Source organism: Cuculus canorus, chromosome 9, assembly GCF_017976375.1.
Source record: "Cuculus canorus isolate bCucCan1 chromosome 9, bCucCan1.pri, whole genome shotgun sequence".
NCBI classification, from domain to species: Eukaryota; Metazoa; Chordata; class Aves; order Cuculiformes; family Cuculidae; genus Cuculus; species Cuculus canorus.
Genome location: NC_071409.1, coordinates 13392455 through 13411912, shown reverse-complemented (window position 1 = coordinate 13411912; position 19458 = coordinate 13392455). Strand labels below are relative to the sequence as shown.

General features: G+C 44.5%; 1 protein-coding gene across 6 annotated transcripts in view; it reads left to right on the top strand.

The window, feature by feature from the left end:
- Positions 1-19458, top strand: part of IL1RAP (interleukin 1 receptor accessory protein) — a 46989-nt gene that overhangs the window by 17226 nt on the left and 10305 nt on the right. For 5 of the 6 annotated variants that reach the window (XM_054074272.1, XM_054074270.1, XM_054074271.1 and 2 more), the window contains exons 3-9: positions 10249-10534; positions 11294-11486; positions 13223-13388; positions 14282-14353; positions 15502-15631; positions 16582-16730; positions 19124-19273. In XM_054074272.1, coding sequence (XP_053930247.1) covers positions 10249-10534; positions 11294-11486; positions 13223-13388; positions 14282-14353; positions 15502-15631; positions 16582-16730; positions 19124-19273 — 1146 coding nt within the window. Of the gene's footprint in view, positions 1-8458; positions 8502-10248; positions 10535-11293; positions 11487-13222; positions 13389-14281; positions 14354-15501; positions 15632-16581; positions 16731-19123; positions 19274-19458 lie in introns of all 6 variants that reach the window. The other variant, XM_054074274.1, reaches the window with a different exon arrangement.

The window sequence follows — 19458 nt, the reverse complement described above, 5'->3', positions numbered from 1 at the left end:
CAAAAGCAACTGGAGCTCGTTTCACCCTTGCAAAGTCATAAACATGGACTAGTGTAGGAGACAAGACGTACTCTATTAATATTACAGCGTTTGGGCTTGCTTTTTCTTCTCCGAGTGGGGAGCATAGGAGAGGGGGCAAAGCGGAGGTTGTCTAACATGAATGCAGAAGGGCTGTGCACAGCGTGCAGCTGGCCCAGTGGCCTCCTAACACCAGGTGAGGCCATGGAGATGGGTATCTCTCACTGGGCAACCTGACTCCTGGAATATTTAAGATGTATAGCCTGGGGGAATTTGTCATTTCAAGCTAGGTCTTTTTCTGTGCTATGCGGTGCTGTCAAGACCAGCTGTTTGCAGTCCAGGCAGACGGGGGGCTGGGGAAGACTGGAGGCAGGGGCAGGAGTCCTGTTGCAGTTTGCTGCTTCTTCTGCCTGCCTCCATGGTTTGTTCTGTCAGCAACACCGCCCTGAGCCAGGGGTACCGGCTCTGCTGAGTCTCTTGCGCTCCTGAGGTTACAGAGGGATTGAAGAGCAAACACTTAGTGAATTTCAGCTATAAATCACCAGCACTGCTCCAGCTATCATGCAGACAGGCTTTCCACCCAGTTCAGCCAGTGTGGCTGACAGTTTCCCTGGCAGCATGTCAGAAAGCCTCAGCATTGTACTTCGCTATGCATCTTACTGGATGGACAAATCTGCAAACTTTTTTTTTTTCCCAAAAAAATTTCGCCAACAGCGCTGTGGCTCTAAACATCTGTTCTTTGGGCTCTGCTGTTTCTGCTGCATATGGAGGCTGGTGCTGAAACACAATCGTTTGCTGAAAGGGAGCCACAGGCTGAAAGAGGAAAGAAATGTGATCTGAGTAGTACAGAGTAAAGACTTGGAGTTTGAGGCTGAATTCGTGCCCAAGTCTACTGTTCACCCATGCCATATGCATGGGTAAATCTCTTGTGGTCTTGAGAATATACATAATCTGTAGTGTCTGTGTTTGAATCTCTTACCCGTGACCTTTGAGACATTGTTTGCGATGTTACTCGAAGTCTTCTGCTTTCTTTGCCTCAGCTAAGCCATCCTTAAGAAGGAAATAAGGCTTGGATGTCTGTGCCTTTATTGTGGCGTGCTTAATTAACGTAGATATTCTGATATCGAGAGAACAACGGCAAGAACTGATGAACCCAGTTTTGGTCTTACAATGATTTCTTTGACACTGCTGAAGTCATAAATAGACCTTGGCTTAAAAGAGATGAAAAACCAGTCAGACAAAGAACATAACAGGCCAATACGAATACAGAATAATGTTATCTCCTTGTTTCCAAACAAAGCTGTTGTATGCTAGATACTGAGTTATTTAGAAGAGGTGACTGTAGTTGTGCTCCACGTTCCATTTTTTTTTTTCTGTCTGCTAACCAGATTAAAAAATCCATTTTTTTTTCTCTGCTAACCATGCAGTCTCATTCTCCAAGAGCTCCCAGCTTTTGCACGATGGGGACTGGGGAGAGGATCACAGTTAGGAGTACTGTCTTGAGGAATTAGAAAGGACTAGACAAAGCGGAATAATATTGCAGCCAGGAGAGAAGGAGCAGCCTCATGCTTATTGTCTAAAGGATCCACCTAGTGTGAACAGGTAACTGCTGTGTGTAAATAGCCTTTTGGTGCAGGGAAGCACTGTGTTTCTGTAGGAGACTCTTTCCAGGGCTCCGCTGGGAGCTATCAGACAGGCTGCCTGGTAGGATGAGCCCCGGACTAGGACCAGCTTCTGCCCAGGCTGACACCCCAGCATGGCAGGCAGTGGCTGTAAGGCAGCCAGGAGCCTGTCTTGGGAAGTTTAGTTTGGGTTTTGCTGTTATTTGCTGGATTATGAGCATGTCTCTAATGCTCCCCTATACCAGAGTCTCTCAGGCTCCGGTTTTGTCCCCTCTGAAGTCGAGTTTGAAGCACCAGATGTCATCAGTGCTTCTGGATTTGGGCGGTGGCCAGAGCAGTTAATGTCTGACCACAGTAAGCCAGAAACCGAGGTCTGGCTCTGGAGGTCAGAGCTGCTGTCTGCATCATCTCTCCTGAGTGCTGATCTGCACTGTGTGCCTCTCCTGTGCTTAGCAGACAGTCAAAGTAGTTACTTATGGCCAGGGGAAATTTGCAGATTAATAAATTACTGTCTGTAAACTACTTTGAAGATGGAAAGCCCTGCACAGCTCATCAGGATTATTACTATATAGCTCTTATTCTACTGATGGGGTTCAAGTGGCCTTATTTTCCTTATGATTTGTGACAGCCCCAGAAGCTGAGAAGCTTATTTCAGTGTGTAAATTCAAAAGAAAAATAGATTAAACTGCATTATTGTTTTCTAAAGAGACTAAATCCCTCCCCCGCCATCTTCTCCTGGGATTTCCTGACTTCCTCCTACTCTTCCAATCTCTGCTTCTTGCCGTCCTAATTTAGGACATGATTTTATAACCATCCATACCCATCTGCGAGTTGCTGCAATTGTAGGAGTTTATGGTACTTGGGGGCATGAAGTTATTCTACACTGAAGGTGTTGAAAGGTACATAGCCCTGAAGTGAATGGAGATAAAACCTGTGGAACAGATTTGGCCTGCGTGCAGATGTGTAAGCACAGTTCCCAGCCTCCCTCTGCACCATCCAGAATTGTGCCCACTGAGGAGATAAGACCTCATGTCTCCTCCTTGTCAGCTGAGGAAGTAGGTTGTGAGGGGTGAGTTCTGTGCAGGCATCAATGTGGTGTGACCCGTCTGTCTGCACAGAAGTGTAGAAGGATATGGAAGAAGGCAGCCCTTTTGGGGTGAGTTGCTGATGCGATGTTGGACAGTCACATTTGCTATTCTGTGTGTATTAAATAGGGCATCAGTGGATGTGAGAGATCTCTTCTACCCTCCTCATCCATCACATCCCCACCCCTGCAGTTTCACTGTTCTGCACTTGATCTCATACATTTTATTGCACACAAGCGGCTTCTGCCAGGCTTGTAGACCCTTACAGTGTATTTTACTCCCTGATGCCTTTTTTCAGTTCCCATCTTCATCTCAGAACAACTGCTGCAGCAGGCTGATTTTTATGCAGACGTCCCTGTGTATGTTTGTGGTGGGTAATGCGTAATTGTTGACTGTGTTTTAAAGCAGGCAACAGAGACCCTGGCTAAGTGCAGTAACTAGGCTGCATGAGTTTAACTAGGCAAGCCTGTGGCAGGCCAGGAGTTGAGCCTGGACCTTGTCAGGTCCTAATCTGATGTTGCAGGCATGCAGAAGAGCCCCTATCAGCTTGATCACAGCTTTATGGTAGTGCTAATCAGGTAAACCTCCTTTTCACACTGCTTGTCCTATAGGTGATTTTGTAATGGGTTGTTCTGTTTCCTCTCTCTGCCTCTCTTCCTCCTGTGCTGATCTGCTTTCTTTCACACATCAATTTCTTCAACAAAATTGGATGGAAAGTATATATTTGCTCCTTTTCTCCTTCAGGCTTTGAAGCGGTTCATAGCCCTAACTTTATCGTTTTGATCTCAATTTTTTTAAAAAAAAAAGCCTCCAAGAAAATATGTCAAGCTTGCTAGAGAAAACTGAATACTTCTTTTTTGGCTGGAGGTAACCAAAATACTCTGTGCCACATACAATAAACACAGCTTTATAGAGAGTGAAGGCACGAAGCTAACTGTGGAGAAGTTTTAAAAGACTGCCCCTTCCCATTTTACAGGTTGTGCCTGACTAGAAAAGGAAAGTCGGAGTCAGGACCTATGGGCCCCATTTCAGTATCATCGTTTTTTGGATGTCATGCCTTGGCTGCTTCCTCTACAGTTCTGGTTGTGCTGAAGTCAACAGAAGTTTATGCTGTCAGGTTGTATTTTGTGAATTTGGCAGAGAGGTAGACCATCACATCTGTTTAAAGTAGACTTTAGGATCTAACATTAAACAACCACAATATACAAATACTTTTGGAAATAATGAGCTGTTCTGCAATAGGAAGTCCTTTGCCTTCTTCCTTTTTCAATTGTCCTATATTTAAATGATAAAAGCAGTTGTGAAGAGAGAGAAAGATTCCATCTTTGTGTGTAGCATCCGATGGAGCTTCTTCTAAGGGAGTGTCATAGCTCAGTGGCAACACAGCATGAATACAGTGAGACTCAGGAGGAGCACGAAGCCACATCATCCATGCTGTTGCAGCAGAACTGCATGGATGGGGCCGGGCTGCATGTTGTGCATTGTAGCTGGTTATGGGGAGGTTTGTACCAGGACCACTTCCACTTACTTGCTTTGTTGGAGAGGCTGTGTGAAGAAGGCAGTAAGGTTACAACAGTCTGGTTTTGGTGTTTTTCCACTGGAAGTCAGATTATAAATTCCTGCAGAGTTCGTGCAGCTTCCATGCTGAGGCTTCAAGGCAGCATTGAGCTATGACCAGATTTTAGGCATTCTGTTGCCGTTATAGCTGCTTCAGAGATAGTGGGAGCAAATGTTGAGGACTAGCTGATCTTGGTTAGGGCTAACCCAAGTTCTCTGTCATTTCCGCCTATTTCAGCATGTTTGGGTCTATATCTCTTCTCCCAGTTCAAGGAAGATAGTCTCACTTTTTTTGCTCCACGTCACCTTCCTTCTATCATGTTGTACAGTTTGGTGGCATACAGACCACATGTGAAATGCTGCCCTGCCAAGCTACTTATTGCTCAGCTGCTGAGCAAAGCGGGGAGCATGCTCCTGTGGGGTGGCCTTGTGCAGGATGCACGTGCAAAAGGAAAAATGCAGACACAGTGGAAGAGTGGGTGCTCCTGGCACCAACATAAATGGAAAGTGCACCCATGCTGGCCATAGCTGGTACCTCCTGTACCCACAGTACTGCTCCTCCATTCAGCCCAGCTTCCTCTGCTTCCTTCTCACTGACTGCTGTGAGCTTGAGAGAAGGAGGGGAGGATTTTTTTTTAAGGTAGTAATGTTAAATTCTCACTTAATTGCTTGCATGACCAGCTTTTTCTGCCTTATTGATGATGGTTCTTGCATCAAGCTAATCAATGGCCTGGTCATGCTCCTGGCTTAGAGGCTGACTTATATCAGCTTTGCTTTAAAGTAACGTAGCAGGAGCAGCTGATGAAAGTAGGAAGCTGTTGAGATAGCACAGCCGTATCTAATACTAGTGCTGAAATGGCATAGGGAAGAGTGGCCTGCCGTGTCATTCAGCTGGCAGCGTAGGTGGCTTTGTGTCCCACTGCTGCAGGGTCCCAGTCTGCACGCAAGGCAGTTCCCCTCCCAAGACTAGAGACGACTAAAAAGGGCACATTAATTTGGTGAATGGCAAGGTAATTTGGCATGATAGATGGCCTCTCATAAGAATGGCTCTTTATTATTTCTTCACAGAAATTTTAATTAGGAGAAGCCTTTGTCCCTACGGAATGGCCAGGGAGGAAGGGATGGAAGTGGTGTGGAGCTGATAGAGTTTTGGTGGCTGAGAATTTTTTTTAAATAGAGGTACTTAAAATGGCTCTGTATGAATGCCAAATTGTGGAGAAAATGGGACAGCATTTCTTGATGTGGCCGTACTCTTGTTTTCTTTTTTTGATCCACCAGTTAAGCAGTCTGTCTCTTCTTGAAAAACCCCAATAATTGCACCAGTTTTGACTGTGTGACTGGTTGTAATCAGTGCTGCAGAGGCATCTCAGGAGCACTAAAGATGTGTGTATACAGAGTTCTGTTCTCAAGGGGGTAAATCAATGCAATCAGTGAAAGGTTGCAAAAGATTTCCAGAAACGATGTTCAGCTGCCTAAAGGTGAAAACAGACTTTTTTTTTTTTCTTGTTTAGTTTTCTACTTCGCAGCTGGAGAAGCCAATTTCTTCAGCTTTGTTCGGCTTCTGAGGAGTTGTCTATTATGGAATACCTGATGTTCAAGGGTGTTGTAGGATGAGATTCACAAATAGGACAGATCTGACTATTTCTGTAACAGAAAAGATTTCTGTCCCTTCTGTCAGTAGTAGATAGCCTTATGAACACAGACTGCAACATACAGCCCAAGCAAGGAAGACATTTGGAGTTACCTTTGCCAGTTCCCCAAGTTGCCAGCATTTATCAGGGAGGAGCAGCAGTGCAGCAGCCCACTCTTATCTTTATCTCAAGGCACATGAAGTCAAGAGTGGCATCCTTATGCTGACCTTTCTGTCTGCACTCTCTTCCGATGCTGAAGGTGGTTGTTTCCTGCAACTATGCAGCCTCCCTCCAGCCTATATAATCCTCATCCATTTTCTCAACTAGGGCTGTGGAAACAGGACCATTTCTTTCTTTTTTCATGACTTTTCTGTCATGGGCAGGTATTGCGGGTTACAGCCTGGCCTGCTGTGTGATTACAGAGCACCCAGCAGTAAGAGGGGCCAATTGAGGCATCTGCAGTATACATCAATGAGAAAAGGATGGCTACTTTCAAAAGTATTTTGCAGAGGTGTTCTAGGAAGATGCGTGTGTGGGATGTTGGATTTTTAGAGAATTTTGTCTCCCTCTGTTGTGTGTGTAGTGCTCAGTTTGCTGTACCATGGAAGGTACTGTGGAGTTGTGTATAGCTCTCCCATCCCTTCACTGGTTTCCATTTGTTAGTGAACCTCTGAAGTCAGAGCATGAATGCTGATACCAGTGGATTTAATCAGGAGCTGCTCTTCACACCAACGGCTCTTTTTTCAGAGAACATTTCAGGAAAGAAGAAAGTTACTTCCTAGGCGTAGCCAGTGAAAACAAATGTGAGTTCCTGCAAATGAGCACAGCACCGTAGAAGTTACTACTGTTTCTCACAATTAGAAATGGGTTCTTGGATCTTCTGTCTGCAGTCCCCCCTCAAGTATTGTTAAAGGAGTCAGTATATGTCAATAAGTGTGTGTGTATAGAGATATATATATATTTTGTTTTTCATAGTGGGAATTACTTTTTGCCAGTGAGGTTCCATGTGAAGTCCTGTCATTTTTTCCAGGCTTTTTCCAGTTTAGATCCAGTTTAGACTGACATCCAAGTAGTTGCATGCTGGTGTTAGCAGCAAGTAGGCTCTGAATATCCAGTAAAAGTTAAGATAGTAGAAGAGACACAAAATGTTGCAGGGAGGCGAGGAGCTGTTGAGTGCAAATAACATTGTAGCAATAATAATGTGAGCATCTCATCACTTTACACCTGTATGGGTTGTCTGGACTTGATCCATCATCTGGGGTCTGCTGCGAAAGTGTCACCACAGTGAAGGATATTGTTGGCATAGGGATAAGAGGCTCATAAATGTGTGTGTGAGGGTATCCTGTAGTCTACTCACATGCCTTGTCAGGCAGAAGCCAGCTAGCAGTACTACTCTCAGCATGCCACAGGGAGGAGAGAAGTTGTGCAAAGTGCCACAACTTCTAAACCTGGTATTCTGTGTGTAAAGGAGGTCCCCAGCCCATCGTCTTTCTGCAATCCCCGCTGTAAGTGATGGGTGGTAGCTTCGCTCCTTGATCCCTCAGAGCCATGCTGGACTGGCTTTGCCCTGGCAGCCAGGAGGAACCCTTGCCTCCGGCTGGCGAGCACAGCCTGTGACCTCAAGCTGCACTGCTGCTCCTGTGGTCTGTGGTGGAGCTGCTGGGCACCAGTGTGTCTATGTTCTGTGTTTGGGGTTCAGCTCAGAGCATGCAGTACCCCAAGGCAGGACACACGTGGGGAGCCTTAGCACTAGCTGTTCTGTGTGACCGTTCCTGAAGTCGTATGAATTAGCCAGCTCCAGGACAAGATCTCCAGGCTCTTATAATAAGAAACAATAGCAGTCATCTGTTCCCCAGTGAAGAAGAAAAGGCATGTGCATTCATTGCTTTTCAGTAATTTAGGAAGAAAGAGAATAAAATAGTTGTATTTATTTTCAATAACTCATTCAAGTAGAATGAGTAAGTAGTTTTATGATGCTGATTTATGAGCTGTTGCAAAATGCAAGCGCTGTTCATGATTGCAAATTTCATTGAACTTGAGTCCAAGAATTTCAGTACTGTAATGTTTTATATAGTTTTCTTCCTCTCCAGTCCTGCCATTTGAAGTAATAAGGACAGTTTACCTTTACGAAGTCTAAGAGGAGAGAGCAAAGTCAGGTTCTGGGGTGTCCTGGTTTACTGACCCAGGTCTGCTCCTTTCAGAGGGAGGGCCTTTCTTTATAAAAGCAAATGCACCCTGTCCATGAATAGTAATCAGTGTTTTATTATGAAATTAGCAGGCACTCTGTCAAGTTTGTTTATCTAATCTACCCCTTTATGGAAATCTTATCATGCCTAAACCAGTAGCTTGACCTCACCATCATAAAGGGGCGTCCTGGTTCCAGTTGGCCTTGGCTGTGGTGGTAACTAGTAACTACACATCTTCAATGATATAAGGCTTCCAATAATTGTTTGGTTTTTCAAAATCAGCCTTGGCACTCGCTGTGGTAGCAGTCGTGCTAGGTGATGCTATGCAGTTTTGAAAGAAATATCTATATGTTTCTTAGGTGATAAACAATGGCACTCTTCAGCCGTTTGGAGTTCGTACTAGTAAGTACTTGTACTCTGAGTAGCTTCACTGCCTCTTCCTAGTCCAACTCACTCTCTTCTTCCAGAAGTAGCACTCTGTCATATGGGTGTTTCACATACCACAGCAGGAACGGTGCAGTTTGCATTTACATTTATGTGTAAACCTGCCAGAAACATTTCTATTCTTACTGGCCCAGATTCCTCCTCACTGTGACTAACCATTGCTGAGCCCCGGGAATTAGCATCACTGCCTTTAAGTGCTCCAGGGTGCCCATCTTCCTAAAGGTTTCTCTCTTGGCTTTGTTTAATAAGTACGAATTTGGGGCCAAGCTACATCCCACTGGCTATTTAAGGAAGATAAAATGCCAGAAAGCCTGCTTTGGGCCTGTGAAGTCAGTTCAGAAAAGCTGGGCTCAAAGAGCATATTGTATTCTGTTTTTCCTCTCGCTCTGAGTTCTTCTAATTTCTGCAAACTGGAGAGGCTTTGCAGTGTCGTCTCTGGTGTGCCTGTGATACGCTGAGACGTTGCTCCTGGGAACCACTGCAGGCAGCACACCCCTCTCCTGTTCAACTCCTTTTGGGCTCTCGGATGTCAGGCTGCCCCAGCTAATGCCTCCCAGCAGCTACAAGAGATGTGCTGGGAAGTGTGCCGTGCCATGCTCTGCTTCATCAGCGTGAGGTGACAGGAGCTGCAGTGACAGCAGCTTCTCCATGTGTCTCAGCTGTAACTGGCAGTACAGGTTGCTCTCAGGTTTTTTGACACCCTGGTGCCGTGCTTTGCTTGCACAGAGTCCCTTAGTGACTGGGTATCCTAATGTGTAGGAGGAGTGGAGTGGAAAGGAGCACTCGGAAGAATGAGTTTTGACTGTGTTCATTTGTCCTGAAACTAGTCACTGATGGCAATAATATTTTTTGTTTTTTCAAAGGCACCTCACAGCTTTTTCTCCTGCCGCTCAGTTCTTATGTCAGCCTGAGTCTGTCTTGAGCCACGCTGAGCCTATTAAGCTGTGCCTGGCGATTGCACCTGGAGACTGCCAGGGAATCCACAAGAGAGCCTGCTGCCACCTTCTCCATACTGTCTCTTCTGCCCCTCAGCCTCCCTTCCCATCTCTTATTAGTGCTTATACTCTTTGTATAATCATAGCGTACTCAGGTGTTGCATGAATCCATCACAGGAAAGACAGTCCTTGCTCCCAGAAACCATAGTCTAGCTTTTTCCGGCAGGGACAGTGGCCCGTAGCTTTAAGGGAGGATTGATGTTTCCATTGTTATTTTCTCTTCTTTCAACACCTCTGTCTCCATATACCCTGTCACTGTGCATGGATGCACATGCACCTCTAGCATTGTTTTAATCCAAATGGTATCTTCGCGCACACAAGATTTTACAGTTGAATTTTCTTGGAGCTCTCTAGGAAGCCTAGTGTTATGCAGGAATATCCTATCCTATCCTATCCTATCCTATCCTATCCTATCCTATCCTATCCTATCCTATCCTATCCTATCCTATCCTATCCTCCTGATGGGGGATAAATAGCTTGGAAGATATGCAGGAGGTATACAAATGAAAGCAGAAGTCTGCAGATTCTCTGGAAGTGAACGTAGTATTCTTGCTGTGCTTTATAAAAGCCAAGTTTGCTTCCACTGAAAACACTACATTTTTGCCTCTGATTTTAATGGGGATAGGACCAAGGGCTGTGGGGAACATGGAGTGGGTTGTTCTTCTCCTGCAGACTTGCAAGCAAAGGTACCTTGTTCTTCCTGGCTGCAGAACGCTGTGATGACTGGGGTGTGGACACCATGAAGCAGATCCAGATTTATGATGGGGAGCCTGCCAAGATCAAATGCCCACTTTTTGAGACCTTCTTGAAGTACAACTACAGCACAGCCCATTCTGCTGGCTTAACCTTGATCTGGTACAGGATTGGGCAGGACCGGGATCTGGAGGAACCTATTAATTTTCGTCTCCCAGACAATCACATCAGTAAGGAGAAAGACACGCTTTGGTTCTGGCCTGCTCTTCTCAATGACACTGGGAATTATACATGCATGCTGAGGTAGGTTGTGCAGTGCAGCTTCTGTATGTCTTCAGTGTAATTGAAGGACTTTCATGGAAGTAGGAAAACTACGCTGTTAGCACCAGATCTTTCTGTGGGGAGAAGACCATTTACATAAACATTAATGGGAAAAGAATGTTACAATTATAAGACCGCTCAGTGCTGAGCCAATTTACATCGTAATAACGCTTGGAGCCTTGCAAACATTAATGAGCGTGCCTCTCCTTCCTAGCTGCAAGTGTCCATGGAAATATTATTGCTGAGCCCATGGCAAAATCTACAGGCACTCACCATTAAGAAGAGATCTGTATGTCTAGAGTAAAAATAGCTTCAGATGCAGGGGTAATGTTTTGACTGCATGCTAATTTGGCAAAGATTCATGAGATTCAGACTTCTAGGAAATTAAAAGTGTCTCTAAGTGTGGTACAAAATGAACATAACATCTGCTACTCACTGAGCACATGAGCTCTTTTTGATCTTCCTCATGTTGTCTGTTGCTCATTGTGTCTTTGACCCTATTATCTACTTTACCAGCAGGGGAGTGGATGTTGCTTGTTAGTCATCTTTATAGGCTTTTCTGAGTTAGTGTGGCTATCTCTGGTGTTGGTTTCTTTCTCATTTATAAATGAGTCATCTAAGGCTGTATGTACCTTGTCAGTGCTATGATGCTAGTTATTGCAGATGTGATTCTTATTTCATGCCACTGCTATAGGAGTAAACAAGTTTCAACTAATCAGTCCTGTCTTCCTCTCTCCTTAGAAATACCACTTACTGCAGTAAAGTTGCATTTCCCTTGGAAGTTGTTGCAAAAGACCATCAGTCTTGCGTGAGCCATTCCATAAAACCCACCGAGGAGATGTTCTACTTGGAGCATTTCAATGAGAAGATCATATGTCCAGCTATCGATGGGTTTTACCCTGCTAGTGTAACACCAACCGTCAAGTGGTACTTCGTAAGAAGGACTCTTGTCTTATCTGGGCGGTGGGGGAATTCAGTGTTGTATCTGAAAAAGCAGTGGTTGGCATGAGGATCATGGAGCAACGTTTCAGCGTCTCCCCAGTGATGAAGCTTTATTAATTTTAAGAGCTTTGTTCCCATTGAATTCAAACTGCCCTTGGAGGAACTTGAATAAAATTGAGAGCTAACACTGGATTTTTTTGACCAGTGCACACAAGTGGAACGTACACTAGCAGTGATTTAGGATCCTAGTTCAGGTGCTGGCAGTATATGCAACCTGCTATGTAAGCAAGTCATCCTGTAAAGGAAACTGTGATTCATATTCCCTTTTCTGAAAAGAAAAACCAAAACCCCCAAAAAACCAAACCCCCAAACCTATCTGCCTGCAAATGAAAATAGCATCCTTTCCAAAATCCTTTGAGGTCGAGTAATGAAGTTGTGCATCAGGCACTGGAGGACCATGGGTGCCCTGTTTGACACAATTCAGCAAAACTCTTTTCTGAAGATGGAGACATCCCTAACCAATTCTTCATACTGCTCTGAAAATTAGGCTTTTTCCAGCCATCCTCAGGCTCTTGTCTACAGCACCACTGCTAAATTTTATTAAATTTTGACCTCTGTTTTTTTTTCTAGGTGGATGCCTGTAGTCAAGAGAGAATAAGAGTTCTCAGGGGATGTGCAGCCAGGGGGTTGTGGCACTGAATTCTCTAACTGCTTATAAAGCACTCTTGGATTTCTGGTAGAGGGTTCAGTAAGAGTGAATTTAATAATAAAGAAAATTGGTAACAAATATATCTGCTGATTTAAAAAAAATAAAAAAAAGCACCCTATAAGAAAAAAAAAACCCCAAACCTAAAAGCCTTCAGGAAAAGCCTTTTTATCTAAGTGGAGGAGTTTCACTCCAGTAGTTGAAATGTGTTACTTGTACCACTCATTGAAATTCACATCTCAACGATCAATTAGCAGAATTAAACAAAAAGCCCCATGGAAGTAATTTTTCAGGCAGCAAGTCATCCCATGCCTAATAAAAGTCATTAAAAGTGGTATATGACCCCTGTCTTAAACTGCCCCATTAAGATGTATCTGATTTGGAAATGGACCATTCAGAAATAATCCCTTAGAAAATGTGCTCATCTTTGGGTTTTATGACAACCGAAATGTCATCTGCATATCCCCTTTCTGAAAAGGGGTCTCTTGCTTGGTACTTGGCAGAGATTTCCAGCCTTACCTGACAAAGAGAAGAGTTCTTAAGGTTTCTGTACTACAGATTCTCATCTGCCAGTTGCAATTTTGGAGCCTCAGCTGAAGTCAGTCAGAGAAGAGTTAGACATGCTGACATCAGCCAGGGACATGTCCTTTAGTCTTAGTATCCATTTGTGAATACATCATCATTATTTTCTTCCTGTCTCATTTTACTTTCACTCTCACTCTGCTGAGGTGCTCACCTTGATTGAAAATGTTCTTCTGGATCAGAGATGTCTGGTTTATAAAATTGTCTGTATTTAAGGTGGGATAAAACTGCTAGGGTCATCTGCTTCATTAACTCATTTTCATGGGGAACATACCAATTTGATTTCCAACATGTTCAAATTTCATGGTATTTAGGTCCAACCTACATAACAATCGCAAATATCATATTCATGGTTTAAAAGAAGATCTTTGTAATAGTATTCAAACCAGTGTCTTTACTTCTGAATGCCAAAACTGAAGTATTTTTCTCCTTGACTCCAGAACTGCGACTTGGTGGATGGCTTCAATGAGCGGTACCCTCAGGGGCCTAGGCTTGTCATCGGCATTGTCCGCAGTGTGTATGAAGGGAATTACACTTGTATTGTGACATTCAAGGACCACGGAAGAACCTATAATCTCACCAGAACCATAAAGATGAAGGTGGTGGGTAAGAATGACTTTAAAGTGTGTAAAATGTGTGTGGATAACTGCAGAAGTGGTGAAAACACAGAAGAGTCTGTCACAGGATCTATTTGTGGTTGTGCTCAACCTGCTTTACCCAACTGACACGGTATATTTTTTTTCTTGCTGGGGTCAGCATTGTGCAGGACATGTTGCACTGGAGGTCCAACCCACCACCATGTCAACCGCCCCTAAGAGCGCAGAGGGTGACCAGGCTTAGGCTGGTGAGGTACAGCCCATGAGATGGCCAGGGGTACCCTCTGCTGGCATGTGAATGCATAACCCTGGCACTCTTGCTCATTTTTGTATCCATTGCCCTTTGCTCATCATTATTTGTGGGATTGTCCCATTATAGGCAATTCACCTCAGTCTCCTGGCAGCCTCAAAGCTTTGTGCGCTGAGGTTGAGACTGTTAATTAACCAGACAGGGCTCCAGTTACCCAGCCCAGCGCTTGGACAGGTCCATCCCAGGCACAAGGGCTCACCCTGCCTGCCAAGAAACTGTAGATAGAGCTTAAAAGCCTACTGAACAGTAGAGCTCTTGCTAAGTCCCATGGCACCCACTGCTTTTAGAGCTTAATTAAATATTTGAAACGTGAAATTATGTCTATGGTTGTTTTGCTCTTCTGATGTGAGAGGCCCAAAAACTTTATCTAGACTTACCTAAACTTTGGAGGAGCCTCCCAGTCTGGGTCTTGCCTTGAGAGTGGGGACTGGGATTAGATTTCTCTTTACACGGAACTTTGCAGGAGAGGTGTATCACAAGTTAGATTGGGGTGTATGCACTGGGGTGTGAGGGCGTCATGAGTGAGGCTTCAAGGACCCAAAGTTCTCATGAAGTCCAGGTCCTCATGGGGTGCTCTCTGTTCTCTCCTGCAGGATCTCCAAACAAGGCCTTGCCACCACAATTTGTCTCTCCAAACGAGAAAGTTGTCTATGAAATGGAAGCAGGTAAATTGCAGTGCTCGCTGTCTGCTGTTGCTACCCTATCAGCCTACCTCCTGGGATGAGGAGACCTAGCGAGGCACAGCAGCTCTCCCTTTCCTCTGCATCTGCGGTGCTTTCCCTCATAGAGCGCACAAGCTGCCACAAGTTGCCTGGCAGACAGGGTGGGGTGCCAATTCTCAATGCCAAAATAGGAGAGTACCACTTTAAAAGTTTATTTTTTCCAAGTACAAATATAGATATTCAGGCATGGAGATGCAGGACTGCAGCTGCAGAAGTAGATGAAATGGAGACCCTCAGCTGCTTAGAGAAATTCTTGTAGGACCTTGTTTCAGCTCTGTCCTTGGATGTGATTTGTTCCAACTCTCTGTCATTCAGCCTCTCAGTGGTTTCAGCCTTCTAGCCACTTCTTGCTCATCTCCTCTCTCTTTTTGGCTGATTACTTCCTAATTAATGACAGCTCTCCGTTGGCTGGCCTGACAGCGTTCTGTAACAGAGTACCTCATCCCTTCCCCCCACCCTATCTGTTTGGACTGATAGCTCTTTGAAGCAGTTTCCTATATTGAATGGATCATGTCCCATTACAATGCTGTAATAAATGTGGTGCCAACAATAATGAATAGCAGTACAGTCTTCACTATAAAGCTCAGCTTTTTTGGCTCAGGTCAGGCTTCTTCCATATCACTATAAGATAAAATCACTTATAGGCTGATTACAGAGATACGCACACTCCCAAGCCTGATCTTGAGGGGAAGTTAAAATGCCTGAACAGGTGCTCCCACACCAAAATGCTTTTGTGGAGCTGGATCCTTCACTTTATGGCATCTGTCCCTTGTGCAGCAGGGATCTTTAATACTGCCCTGCTTTGCAAGGAAGTGGTTGGCACAGAGCATCTCAGTTTGGGTGGGTCGCTTAGTTCAGTCAAGGAATTTGTACCACATTTGAGAAGGCACAGTATTTTTTCCTAATTATAATGACTTACGACAGACAAATGTCTGGGATGTTAATGTTATCAGATGTCTGAAGGTGGATGCTAGCTTTGTTCCCTCCCAAAGGGAGGCAATGCTTAATTAGGTAGGATCACTGAAAAGCGCAGAAGTCAGGGTGATGCTGTTCCTGCTTTGCAGTACCTCACTGTGGTCCTTCCTTCCCAGGAGATGACCTTGTTCTCTCCTGTGAGGTCTTCTTCACCTTCCTGAAGGACTCCCGGACTGAAGTGTGGTGGACCATAGATGGGAAAAACACAGATGACATCATGGACCCCAAGATAAAAGTGACACAAAGGTAACGTAGTAACACGAATCTTTCTTTGTATCTTAATCTTCTTTTGGTTCCACAGAGTACCCGGGGTACAGACGTGCGACAGTCTGATTTTCCCTTGTTGAGGTAGTGTGGAGTCTCTAATTCACTGTTAATCGGAAACCCCCGTATTTGCACAATGCCACGATGAGCACCAGGAGCTCCAGGGAGAAGACCTCCAGACCCAGACAGTGCCTTGTCTTACTGAAGAATTTGAGGGAACTTTGTTTACTGGTTTACATCATCGTTTGTTCAGGTCCTGGTGGTGGTGCCAACAGCTGGTGCTATCGTGAAGCTTCTAAAACAAGGACAGACACAATTTTATTTAGAGGAATGTTCCCAAATAGCATAAGTGGTAAAAATGTTTCAAAACATAGTGGCTGAAAACAAAAATGTAGCATTACATGTGGTGTTGATTAGGAGGAATAGAGATTCAGTTACCTGAATGAAGTTCAGAGTCACATTTTCTGGGTGCTCAATTACGTGAGGAAGGCAGTTGCTGCCCCAATCAGTTTGCAAAACTTACATTGTAAAAGGAAGGAAAAGAATATACTACTACTCCCATTTTACAGATGATCAATTCAGGCAGAGAGACAAAGTGACTCATCTAGGATTGCACAGGGAATGTAATGTGGGCTCTGAATCCTGAGTTCATGAGATCTTGTTGCTTTGTAGGCAAGAACTTCCTTTATCTCTAAAATGCAATGTGGCACAGCTGCAATGAGAAAATTATGAGTGACAAATAAATATTAAGGAAAATCAGATAAAGGAACAGCTGCAGCTGTATTAAAATCTGAAATGTTTATCAATTTATAAATGTCGGTTTAGGTGGTTTGGGTTTTTTAAAGAGTCAGTTGACATCAAGGAAAGAAGTTTTTTTCACTAAGAACTTGCTGCAGTTTCATGTGTGTAATGCTCTAGTTCTTGTCTTACAGTGAAATCACTAGAGACTTTGAAGACAAAACTGTCATAAGGATTCTAACGATCGCAAAAGCCACACCAGAGGACTTGAAACGGAATTATACTTGCTATGCCAGAAACACTAAAGGCGAGGATCATAGCCAGGCCATAGTGCGCTTGAAAGGTACTTGCAGAGCATGAGGGTGAAATGAAGCATGCTCGGAGGGAGGTGTTGGTCCTGCCTTGAGTCTTGCCCTGCAAAACAGCAGTGGAACAAATAATTTGATCAGGCCTCTTTCCTCAACACACACTGCTCTATGCGCTGCTGTATTATTGCTATCCTACTGCACCACTTCTTGGAGGCAGGGAGCAAAGACACGTCAAAAACTTTATACCACATCATACTCTCTCGCACATGTGGAGAGAGGGGTGGATAGGTCTGTTCTCATCCCATCGATGTACCACAGTTGAAGCAGACCTGAGGGGACAGGCTGCTTGAAATTATTTCAAGTTACTTGATTGTGTGACGGTTTTTTGTGACGCTACAGCTACCGGTTGGCATCCTGCAGAAGGCAGGCTGCGCTCATTGAAATTGCTCAGGGAGTGAGAGAGTCTAACCATGACACACTGTGGTTTTAGACCATGACACACTGTGGTTTTAGCCCTTGCTGTGATTTTTGCTGCAGTCTAGATACAGCCATGGTGGCATTGATGATATGGACTGCTCCAGCTCTGTTCAGTATGGGTTTTTTTTCCTACATCTTACATCAAAGATTTTGTTCCTGTTTCTTAGACCCACCTCTCGGTAATAAGAACTGAGCCTTCACTATAAATATGTGATGTTTCCTGATTAAGGTGGATGCTTCCGCCTCCCTGTCAGCCTCATCTAGAGCTTCAACACTTCCTTGCTGTAGGTCAGACCTCCTCTCTCCCATAAGGGGTGCTGCCCTGCCTTGTGTAGCTCACGCCAGACGCCACCTTCCCCAACTCTGCCTTTTTAGCAGTGAAAGGCTCACAGAGGTCTTTATTGGAAGCGCTCTTTCTCTTCCTTCTTGGTACTTGTCCTTATCCTTTTTAGTTCCCTTCCTTTGAGACAAACCTCTTCTGGATCATTAGGAAGGAATAGTAGACCAAACAACTGAGAGAGGCTGAAACTGCCAGCGTACTCATCCTACATACGTAATTCTTCTGGGATGATAACATTGGTACCATGTAGCAGAAGCAAATATAAAATCTTCAGATTCTCTCTATAACAGTGCCTAAATGCTTTTTTCTAGTGGACTGACCTGTACTGTCCTCTCTCTTCCTTCCCCCATCTGCTCCTGGAGAGCTGAGTGGCTTTGCTCTGAGCAGACCTGGTTACTCAGCACCTCTCTTTTCTGCTCCGTTCCACAACAAAATCCAAGAACCATCCCTGACTGCTGCTGGCAGAGCAACCTTAAGTTAAGCTCACTGCAGACCTTTCCACTGCACATAGGAACATCAAGCATGCGAGCACCTAACCCCTCAGCACTTATCTTCCAGTTTTTAGGATGTAGCTATATATAGTTGGCTCCAACTCTTTCATTACGTTAGGTTACAGACGTTTCATGCTTTTTCTGGATCATTTCCCTCTCCTTCTCATGTACTTCTGCTGCTCATCACCTAATAAAAGTTGTTAAATTCCTGCTATTTTCTTTTTTATAATTTGATTTCTAATAAAACTTATTGGATCTTGGACTTTGGTGATGTTTGTACTCACTGCTGTTCTTTTACTATGCAGTTTGCCAGTGTGCTTGTCAGCTGCCACCTGATGACGCCATACAAATGGAGTGGGCTAGGGATACAGTTAGAAGAGTTATTTTCTGTCCCCTAATACAAAGAAACAGTAGTGATGTGACAGACGATGTATGAGTTGGAGGGGGGCTTGTGGTGTTCTGGCTTGATGTCCACAGGTTGTCCAGTTTGTTTGCAAGCATTTTGTTTGCTAGCATTTTAGCTTTCCTGTAATGAACTCTTCTTCCCTGGTAGAAATCAATCAGGCCATGGCTAATTGTATTTTTGCTGCCAGTCTGGGACAAGCAACAAGAGCTGTGTGTGTTTAATGAGGAGGGAAAATGGTAGCCATTGCCTTTATTTCACTGCAGGTGAGCTTTGGCAGACTTTCCTAGAAGTAAGTGCTGTTGTGTTGCCCTAAGTTGTTTGCATATACTGCTGAGAAGGTCACTTTCGTGAGCTGGCTTTGGACTGTGCAGGCGGTTTCCATCAACAGGTTCTTCTGCCATCTGGCTGCTCTCATGGTTTCACTCAGAGACAGAAGTCCAGCCTGTGCTTTGACTTGCTCTGCCAGCCCAACCAGACCTAGTAACACAGAATGGAAACTTCAGGGTGGCCAGCCATCATGTGTCCTGCTAGAAAAGCCTTGGCTTGGCCACCTTCCACTGAAGAGCTGGCTTGGCCACCTTCCACTGAAGAGCCAGCTTGGCTCTTGGCTGTTTTTCTGTGGTGTTCGGCTGCATGTGACACAAGCTTGTTCTTGTTTAGCTGAAGGACCAACCTGTTCTGTAAACCAGACCCCATCTTTCTTTTTGAACCCAGCTGTAGCACCAAAGTACACTGTGGAGCTGGCCTGTGGACTAGGGGCAACCATCCTGCTCATTGTGGTGCTGATAGTCGTCTATCACGTTTATTGGCTTGAAATGGTTCTCTTCTATCGGGCTCATTTTGGAACAGATGAAACCATTCTAGGTAAGGAATTAAAAGGTTTACATTTATTTTATTCTGCTACACGCCAGACCCTTTGTTTTCATATAGGAATTTTCATATAAGCTATTTTCACAGCATAATGACATTTTGACTTTTAATTTCTACATCTGCATTCATTTGTGGGTCATTTTAGAGTAAGAGGAGCCAGGCTTGGGTCAGGAGAAAAG